Below are 11,165 nucleotides of genomic sequence, written 5' to 3' on the forward strand. Positions count from 1 at the left end.
GTGGGTAAAGAGGGGATATACCTTAACATAATAAAAGCCATTATGACAAACCCACAGCCAATACAATACTCAATGGAGAAAAGCTGAACACCTTCCTGCTGAAAGCTGGAACAAGACAAAGATGCCCACTCTCACCAATTTTATTCAACATAGTATTGGAAGTCCTAGTCACAGCAATCAGACAAAAAAAATAAAAGGTCTCCAAACTGGATGAGAATTAGTAAAACTGTCACTCTATGTAGATGACAAGATAAATATAAAGAAAACCCTAAGGACCCCACAACAAAAACTACTCAAACTGATGAATGAATTCAGCAAAGTAGCAGGATAAAAGATTAACATTCAGAAATTGGTTGCATTTCTGTATACTAACAATGAAATATTAGAAAAGGAATATAAAAATACAATACCTTTTTAAATTGCACCCCCAAAATTAAATATCTAGGGGTAAACCTGACTAAGGAAGTGAAAGACTTATACGCTGAGAACTATAACATTAATCAAGGAAATTAAAGAGAATTCAAAGAATGGAAAGATATTCTATGCTCCTAGATTGGAAGAATTAACATTGTTAAAATGGCCATACTGGAGTTCCCACCGTTGCACAGAGGAAATGAATCTGACTAGGAACCATGAGATTGCAGGTGTGATCTCTGGCCTCAGTGGGTTAAGGATCTGGTGTTGCCATGAGCTGTGGTGTAGGTCACAGACATGGCTCGGATCTGATGTTGCTGTGGTTGTGGCACAGGCTGGCAGCTGTAGCTCAAATCGGATCCCTACCCTGGGAATCTCTGTTTGCCGCAGGTGCAGCCCTAAAAAGCAATTAAAAAAAAAAGAAAAGAAAAGCCATACTACCCAAAGCAATCTACAGAGTCAATGCAATGCCTATAAAATTACCCATGACAATTTTCACAAAACCGGAACAAACAATCCAAAAATTTATATGCAACTATGAAAGACCCAGAATTGCCAAGCAATCACGAGGGGGAAAAAAAAAACAAAACAAGCAGGAGGATAACTCTCCCAGATTTCAGACAATGTTACAAAGCTACAGTAATCAAGACAGTGTGGTACTGGTACAAAAACAGACATAGGGACCAATGGAACAGAATAGAGAACCCAGAAATAAACCCAGACACCCATGGTCAATTAATCTTTGACAAAGAGGCAAGAATATAAAATGGGAAAAAGACAGTCTCTTCAGCAAATGGTGCTAGGAAAATTGGATAGTTGCTTGTAAATCAATGCAACTAGAACATGCTCTCACACCATGCACAAAAATAAACTCAAAATGGCTTAAAGACTTAAATGTAAGACAAGACACCATTAAACTCCTGGAAGAGAACATAAGCAAAACATTCTCTGACATCAGCCTTACAAATGTTTTCTTAGGTCAATCTCTCAAAGCAGAAATAAAAGCAAAAATAAACCAATGGGACCTAATCAAACTGACAAGCTTTTGCATAGCAAAGGAAACCAAAAGAAAACAAAAAGACAACTTTCAGAATGGGAGAAAATAGTTTCAAAGGATGCAACTGACAAGGGCTTAATCTTTAAAATATACAAACTTATAGAACTCAATAGCAAAAAAAAAACAACAACCCAATTGAAAAGTGGGCAAAAGACCTGAATAGACATTTCTCTAAAGAGACATACAGATGGCCAACAGTCACATAAAAAAAAAATGCTCAACATCACTAATTATTAGAGAAATGCAAATCAAAACTACAATGAGGTACCACCTCATACTGGTCAGAATGGCCATCATTAACAAATCAACAAAAAAAAAATGCTGGAGAGGGTGTGGAGAAAAGGGAACCCTCCTTCACTGTTGGTGGGAATGTAAATTGGTACAACCACTATGGAAAACAGTATGGAGGTACCTCAGAAAACTAAATACAGAACTACCATATGAGCCAGCAATCCCACTCCTGGGCATATATCTGGACCAAAACCTTCACTGAAAAAGATACTTGCACCAGCATGTTCATTGCAGCACTATTCACAACAGCCAAGACATGGAAACAATCTATATGTCCATTGAGAGATGAATGGATTAGGAAGATGTGGTACAAATACATAATGGAATACTCCTCAGCCATAAAAAAGAACAAAATAATGCCATTTGCAGCAGCATGGATGGAACTAGGGACTCTCATACTAAGTGTAAGTCAGAAAGAGAAAGACAAAAGCCATATGATATCACTTATATCTGGAATCTAATATACAGCACAAATGAACCTATCTACAGAAAAGAAATAAACTCATGGACTTGGAAACCAGACTTGTGGTTGCCAAGGGGGAGTGGGAAGGAGTGGGATGGACTGGGAGATTTGGGTTAGTAGATACATACTATTGCATTTGGAGTGGATAAGCAATGAGATCCTGCTCTGTAGCACAGGGATATCTAGTCACTTGTAATGTAACATGATGGAGGATAATGTGAGAAAAAGAGTGTGTGCATGTGTATGTATATAAATATATATGTGTATGACTGGGTCACTTTGCTGTACAGCAGAAATTGATATTACACTGTAAATAATAGAAAAAATAAAAATCTTTAAAAAAAAAGTAGATACTGGATAACTAAAGCTTTCACTTAAAGAACTGGAAACTGAGACAGAACATGATTTGCTTTCTAATATTAAAAATATCTGTCACCAAATTATCAAACATCACATTATCTTAGGATTCTGACTTTTGTTAATAAAAATTTAACGAAATTTCAGTTTTGTCCAAATACACCATAATTGAAAATGTAATTTAAGCTGAATGTAAATTAAATTTAGAGTAAAGTGATAGCTAATCAAAGTTTGTCCCGTAGTAAATAAACAGTAATAGGAAACAGTTTAGCATTTTATATAATCAGGCTAATCTTGTACTACCAGCAAATGTCTATGACCTTAAACCATTTTTCATTACGGGTACCAAATAGTGTGAATTAGAGCTATTTTCTGGTTAAATTTACAGTCTTCTGGCAAAACAGTTACAAAATCTACATAATACTAATTTACAAAACTGGATTAGAAAAAAAAAACTGGATTAAAGAAATGAACTCAGAGATTAGTAATTCTGTAACAATTTGGTGAGAAAATAGGCTTTTACACTTGAGTGCTAATGAAGGGAGAAAGAAGCCTTCTCCAATTCATGGGATGTGATCCGAATTATGGTGTACAGTGGTACAAAAGAAATTGCAAAGAAAATGTTATTCTGACAGGGAACACATAGGGTTATCTGGATTTGATGTATAATTAAGCAAGTTGGTAGAAATAAAAAGCCACCAATTCACTCTGCATGTACTATATACCAGTCACTATTAAGCATTTAAATAGTTTAGAGAGAGAAAGTTAACCTCCACAACTATTAAATGGAGGAACTAGAGTTCAAATTCAGGTGTGACTCCACAGTCCATGTTGCTTAACTGTGATACTATAAAGCCTTTAAAGAGCCTGGTATTAATTAAAAGTGACAATCACCTGTCAGAAGCAAACAAAGACAGTGGTTCTCAGAGTGTGATCAATGGGTTCCTGTGGGGACACAGAGACCTTTTCAGAGGGGTCCACAAAGTCAAAACAATTTTCTTAATATTACTACTAATATATGTATATATATTATATTATGGTAACATTTGCACTGCAGTGGGTAAAACTGTTGGTGCTTTAGCATGTATTAAGGCACTAGCACAAGCTGTGTTAGTAGTTACTGCATTTCGGTTTAAAAAAAAAGCATGCTGACTTAAGAATGTCTTTGATGAAACAGTAAAAAAAGTTATTACTTGTATTTAAAACCCGCCTTTTCTAAAATTTCGTGATAAAATAGGGATTACACATAAACCATTTCTACAGCATACCCACTTCTGCAGTTGGATGACTGTCTTAGAAGTATTTGCATGATTGAGAGTTGCTAATTGAACTAGCCCCTTTTTTCATGGAACATCATTTTACTTGAAAGAACAACTGACAAATTATGGCAGATGTTTTTCACAAAAATGAGCAAAGTGAGCTTATGGTTTCAAGGAAAACAACTTACTGTTATTTGTTGCTAATGATAAAATTTTGAGTTTTCAAGTGAAAATAAGAATTTGGGAAAACTTTTATCTACCACTGTGAGCCTGACAGATTCCCAATATTCAAGATTTTTCTAAGAACTACACGGTGATGCCAATAATTGTGAATTCTCATTGTATAATAAAATGTGGAACCATTTGGAAGATCTACATAAATTAGTGAACTAAAATTTTCCAAATGACCAACACATGATGTTACAAAATCAGGCCTGTCCAAATGCAAGACAGACCAATGGATCTAATGTAACAGAATAGGAGAAGTTTACTAACTGGCTTCAGATTCCACATTGCAACTTTCAAGAAATTACTATTTGTGAAGTTTGAATATATATGGTGGGATATGGTATATCAAAGAATAATGTCCATAATTATCTGAAAAGGCTATGAAATGTTCCTCCCTTTTTCAAATGCCTACTGTATGAAGTTGGATATTCTTCATACACTTCAACCCATATGGTATGTTGCAAAAGATATGGGAATTCAGCTATCTTTCCTTGAGCCAAACATTAAAGAGACCACCCCCCCTCAAATGTTAAACACAAGCATTCTTCCCACCAAAATTCTGGATTTTGGAAAATAAGTTATCTTTGGTTTGAAATCTGTGTTTATATAAAATAGTTTTAATATTACTTTTATGAGTTAATATTTAAAAAAAATCTTTTAACTTCTAAAGTGGTAAAATTGTTACTGATAAAAACCTCCAAAAAAAGTTGTTTTTTTGTTGCTGTTTTTGCCTTTTTTTTAGGGCTGTACCCACGGCACATGGAGGTTCCCAGGCTACGAGTCCAATCAAAGCTACAGCTGCTGGCCTATGCCACAGCCACAGCAACACCAGATCTGAGCTGCTTCTGCAACCTACACCACAGCCCAAGGCAATGTGGGATCCTTAACCCACTGAGCCAGGCCAGGGATCAAACCTGCAACCTCATGGTTCTAGTTGGACTCGTTTCCACTGAGCCATGACGGGAACTCCTAAAAAGGGTCCTTATTTTAACTACATAAATGGGTCTTTAGCCCCAAAGCTCTGAAAACTTCTGAACTAAGGCCATTACAAGCACATATACATTGCACTTTCTGGTAGGTGTCAATATAAAGATTTTCACTTTATTTGTAGAAGAAGGGAGTCTCCCTCATCCTTGTCTTTTACTAAACCTAAAAGGAAAGCATGGAAAATAGACTGTGTACTTCTAGTTTAAAGTTCACAAATGATATACAATTCCCAAAAATTTCTCTCGTAAAAAAGAGAAACACTGAATACCTATCATACCCCATGGACTATGCTAGGTACTTTCACATATAACCTTTTAATCAACTTTGAGATCTGTATTAAGGCTGAAAGAAGTTAAAGGGAGGTAATATGGTATAGTACAAATAGTACAGACTTAAGTTTGACACACCTGAGTTAAAACCATTCCCTTGAATGGTTATGCTATTGGGTCACTAAACTCTAGAATTTTTTCTTTATACAATGAGTAATTCCTACTTATAAGATTAAGAGAAATAAGAATTCAATTAAAAGCATAAATGCTACATGCTCAAAGAAGTTAATTCCCTTCAGTCAGATTTCTCTGTTCCAAAACTAATCTAGTGAACACCACAATCATCATTCAAGGTTAGATTTGACAAGCTCTCATTTCATTATTATAGGCCTCAAGTAGACAAATGCTGCTCTAGCAAACGTTTTAAAATATTTTAAAGACTCACAACCACTATCAGGTATAAGAGATTAATGTTTAAAAATTTCCTACACATTTTACACATTTTTTTCTAGTTTCATTCTTTTAAAGGTAGATTATTCCTACCACTCTTCTCAATCTTGTTTTATTCACATTTGACATATTAGTCTCTATGAAAAACAAGGACATCTTGTTATCACTAAGAAAATTATCAATTAAGCAATTCTGAAACTGGTTGCTTTATAAATAAGGAAAGCTGACAGGAAACACAAAAACAATTATTTAATTTCCAACTTTATTTCTATCAGATATTTCATATTGTCACATGCTTGGACTATTATATGAAAAATTAGACAGCAGTTATTTTAAGTACAGTAAATATGTTCCAAGATTTGTGATGAGAGAGGTCAGTCTCTAAAAGTTAACAAGACTTAATAGCTCAACAATGCCTTTCACTCTGTACAGTTTAGCAAATCACCAAGGCCACTTCTAAACAACAAAAGAGCTGATCAATTTATTAAACTCTTCCCAACCAAGCAACTAATTTTTTCAAAGTTCAAAGTGACTTCATATTTTATGTTGGGTGGACAATCACAAGTTTTCAATTATGCAGTATTTTACTATTCTTTTACTTTCAGGGTGTTCTTCTTAAAGTAGTTTTTTTTATAAGATCTAATTATTTTTCTAATATAACTTAAGCTGTATTCAAAAACAGATAATCTCAAAACTTCTATAAAAACTATGCAGGTTTATCAGAAAGTCTACAAGAGAATTCCCCCTCTACTTTAAAACATAATCTAAATGCACTTAATTTGCTTTACTCTGACACATTTTTGTATTTGAAATTTGGTCATTACCTATTTCCTGTGTTGTACTGTGCATACCCTCTTTACGGTTACCATCTCAAACTAATAATGATGATCCTCTACCATACCATGCAAAACAAGCCACACCTTGAATATCATCTGACAGTTTCTATGTTAATTAATTGATTCATTCATTCATCGATTTTTGTATGGCCCTGTCCATGGCATGTGGAAGTTCCCAGGCCAGGGATTGAATCGGTGCCAGGAGTGACAATGCCAAATCCTGAACCCACTGTGCCACAAGGGAACTCCAGAGTTTTTATGCTATTTTAAATGGCTACTGACATATGCCTTCTTTAAAGCTTTTATTTTTCAAGAAGTTATTAGCATGACCATATTTTAGAAGAGCCAGAATGGTAAAATGAAATACAGGAATGAATGCTATGGAATCAGTTTCAACTCTAATACTCAGAAACTGACTTTAGAAGGGTCACTAATTTCCTGTGCCCAAACTGCCCTTCAATGAGCAACTACATATCTCTATATTAAAAATGTTCCCCATTAATTTTAAATTCAGCATAAGTTACATATGCACACAGAGAAAAAAACAAAGAACCAACCACAAATAAGGGAGTAAAAGAATAAATTCCACTGAATCCTATTGTCCCCTTCCTCTCCCTAAACAGAAAAGGAGAATGTGATAAAATGCTCAGAGAATCACCAAGCATCGTCCTAACATTAACTTATTAATCTTCACAATACCCATGAAGCAGATGTCAAGCACCTCCAGTTTTAAAGAAAAAGCCATAAGACTGATTCTTCCAAGGTCACACACAAAGAGATTAGATTAAACTAAATTCTAGGACTCTGTAGTCTTCATAATTTGGAATCAAACAATGTTAGATCAAACCAAAAAATACTACAATTACCTCACTCTATATGCTATCCTATCAGTGCTGTCCAATAAGGTAGTGACTAGGAACACACAGCTATTAAGCACCTGAAATGAAGCCAGTCCAAACCAAGACATGTTTTAAGTGTAAAATACAGATCAGATTTTGAAGTCTTGTATGAAAGAAAAACATGAAATAGTTCATTAGATTTTTTTACATTGATTACATGTTGCAATGGTATTCTGGACATATTTGTTTAAATAAAATTCATTGGACAGCACTGGTCCATATTTCAAGACCTTCCAATGAAACATGTCACTGTAAGACATAAATCAAAAAGCAGTATTTTCTTAGAATTTCTTGTAGCACAACATATAAACCATATTCTGAGGAGGAAATGGGCAAAATTAGTGTGTTTTGAGAGACATAGGCGTATATGTAATAAACATATAAAACAGATCATTCTAGTGTTCTCTAAGGATAATAAAAGATGTTTCTATCTCATTACAGGCATGTCTGACTTCAAATAAATCACAAATAAGAAAGTATGACTTTCTATTAAAGTCATATTCCATTTCCTTAGATGAAAATGTGAAAACATTCATATTCGTAATGTACACATAGGATTATCAAAGTCACCAAAGGATGCCCACAAGGCACAATAAGCTCCTCAAAACCCCCCATCTACTGTATTATTTACAGGTATTAAAAAATATATAATATTGTTCTAATACAGGATCAGCACTTAATTCTTATTTTGACTAAAGCAGTAAGAGATACACAGTAAAAGGAAACATTAATTTAAAAAATAAGGATCACCCGAAAAGTTTGGCAGCCCCATAAAAAGTTATACATAAAATAATTCATGAGCCAGTAATTACATTCCTAATAATTCTATTCCTAGTACATAACCAAAAAGAAATGAAAACATAGGTCCACACAAAAATGTGGAGATAAATGTTCAGAGAGCAGCACCATGCATAACTGTAAAAAGTGGAAACAATGCAAATGTCCATCAACTAAGGAATGGATAAACAAAATACAGTATATCCATACACTAGAATATTCATCTATAAAAAGGAATGAAGCACTAATAAACATTCTTGTTACAATGTGTTACGAACCTTGAAAACATTATGCCACCTAAAAGAAGCCAGTCACCTATTGTGTAACTCCATTTATACGAAATACCCAGAACAGGCAAATCTGAAAAGACAGAGAGTGACTGCTAGTGAGTTTGGTTGTCTTTCTGGGGTGATGAAAATGTTCTGAGACTGATTGTGCTGATGGTTGCACAACTATGTGAAAACTCCAGAAGCCACTTCAAATGGGTGAACTGTATGGTATGTGAATTAGATCTCAATGAAGCTGTTTAAAAAAAAAAAAAAAAAATGCAGCCAGAAATGTAGGGGTGGGGGTGGGTGGGATGAGAAGGATTTATCACACATTAATTGCTATTTTTATGGATTTTGTAACATTGTGGCATTTATTTTTCGGGGGTTTTGTAATTTGTAATTCCCCCCTCTTTTTAAATATCCGTATTAGTTTAAAATTTTCTTCATCAGATCATCACACAACTAGGTAAACTTACTGAAGATCACAAGTTCTACATTTAAATGGCGATTTCTCTGGCACGTGAATGACCTCAACAAAAATGTTAACATTTTTTTCATTAAAAAAGAGAGTATAAAAATTGTCTTATGTTAACCTTAGAACAATCACAGAATCAACCAGATACTTATATAATCCTTCAAACTAGGAAACCCACTAAAACAGCACTAGCTACCTTAGAGAGTGAATAGCTTTATGGAGAGCCCCCCAAATAGTTCCTCAGTCAAGCAAATGCTCAGAGTTCACAAACAGATGATGGGAATTTCAAGATCTCAGTATAAAAAAGTACAAAGAAACAATATAAAAAAATACTACTTGACACTTTCTCTTAAAAGTTAAACTCTTGATTCAGAAGAGAATGGAAATATCAAAAAAATGTATTTACCTAGACTCTTAAAACTGAAGGGAAGAAGTCTTCTATCAAAAATCTGTGATTTGTGTGTGTGTTTAACCTGCACACCTTCTGTAGCCTAAGAACCTCAGGAGCAGCTGTTACCTAAGATAATGAAGGGTTTTTTTTCATCCTTTTAAAATAATAAAAATGTGATGGTGCCATTCCACAGCCCACCCATCCCCCACTACCACCACCTGCAGGTGGAGGGAAAGGATACTGTAGACTAGAGGATGACAGCTTTGTATAACCCTTTGGACTTTATGAGTAAGAATGCAGCTGCTGGTCTCTCAGGAGGGGGTAAAGAGATTTGTGAACAAGCTGAAATAAGGGGTATCCTCTGCCTAGAAGAGGGCACACCGTGAGCCACATCTTGAATCAACTATATCCACAGTAAAACACAGGCCGCTGGAAGGCACTGTTAGCATCACCAGGATGGCCTCTCACGCCGGGGGTGTTTTTTTCAACGGAGAAGTTGACTCCTGTAGTTTGGATATTGGAGGGAGGCAGGGGTAAAGCGGGAGTCGGGAAGACCAGAAAAAATGCCTTTAAGTGGAGACGACTCGGACCTCGCTGAGGAAGTTCCGAGCCCCACTTGGTCGCCACACGCCCGATCTCCCACCTCCCACCGCCCTCCTTCCCCCTGCGCCAGACGTCGGTGCGGGAGCGAAAACCGGAATCTCCGCCGCTACCGGGGTAGGGGCCGCAGCCCTGCCCGGGCAGCGCCGCACACGCACGCCTCCTCCGCACTCGCCGCACCCGGCCTCCCAGTCGCGCTGCCTAGCCCCTCGCACTCGCGCCGGGCCGGCTCCGTGGGGCAGGCCTAGGCCGCGCCGGCCGTACCCCGGCACACCTCGCTCGCCGGCAGAGGTGGACCAGGCCCTAGACAAACTTCCCGGCGCGTTAGCACAGGCGTCACGGACTGGCCGGCCCCCAGCGCCATTCCCCCGCGGCCCGGCAGCGGCTCCCGCCCCTACTCCCTATACTCCGAGTCCCAGCGGAGACGACCCGAGGCCCACGGCCCCCACCCCTCCTGCGCCCCCGAGTTTACCTCCAAGTCGCGGCCTTTGTTCTTGAAATTTTTGAGCCGTTGGTTGTCCAGTTTCTCGCTGTCCGCCATGGCCGGGCCGGTGACTCCTTCCCCCGCCCGGGCCCCGCGGGATCCGCCCCAACCACCACGCCGCACCGACACTCCCAGGAACCGGGCCGCCGCCTTAGCTGCTGTGCTCGCCTCGCCGCCGCTTCCTTCCTCCTCACACCTGCCTCCGCAGCGGCCTTCTCCTCCTCTCCCGCCCGTCCCCCCCCCCAAGCCCTAACCCTTGCGCGACAGCAGCTCGGGAGAAGACAACTGCGGGGCCGGGCGGCGGCAACGGCGGCGGAATGTGCTGCCGGCTGAGAGGGGGAGGCAGCCTCGATCTGAGGGCCCCGGCGCCGCGGCCACGCCCATCACCGCCAGCCCAGCTTGCCGATTGGCCAACCAGACCCCGGTGCGCTCGACCAATCAGAAAGAACGATGGAGAGCGGGGGCGGAAGAGAGAACGGAAAGGGGAAGCGGGCGACTCTGGGAGGAAGGGGCCGGGGGGCCGGGCCAGGAAGGGAGGGGTGCGGCGGGGGCAGAGCTCGGAGGGACCACGTGCCTCCGGAGGTTAGGGGAAGGAACCGAAAGAGAATTGGAAAGGTTGAAGGGAGGCGGGAAGGCGAAGGGGACTCGCAGGAAAGAGT

General features: G+C 38.8%; 1 protein-coding gene across 2 annotated transcripts in view; it reads right to left on the reverse strand.

Annotated features, from left to right (window-relative positions):
- KPNA4 (karyopherin subunit alpha 4) overlaps window positions 1–10,868 on the reverse strand; it is a 67,997-nt gene extending 57,129 nt beyond the window's left edge. The window contains exons 1-2 of one of the 2 annotated variants that reach the window (XM_021069736.1): window positions 10,495–10,792; window positions 9,438–9,925 (exon numbers count right to left, since the gene is read on the reverse strand). Coding sequence is in view for 1 of the 2 variants with exons in the window: in XM_021069735.1 (XP_020925394.1) it covers window positions 10,495–10,563 (69 nt within the window). In the remaining variant the exon portion in view is untranslated. Of the gene's footprint in view, window positions 1–9,437; window positions 9,926–10,494 lie in introns of both variants that reach the window. The other variant, XM_021069735.1, reaches the window with a different exon arrangement.

Source organism: Sus scrofa, chromosome 13 (assembly GCF_000003025.6).
Source record: "Sus scrofa isolate TJ Tabasco breed Duroc chromosome 13, Sscrofa11.1, whole genome shotgun sequence".
In the NCBI taxonomy this organism is placed as follows: Eukaryota; Metazoa; Chordata; class Mammalia; order Artiodactyla; family Suidae; genus Sus; species Sus scrofa.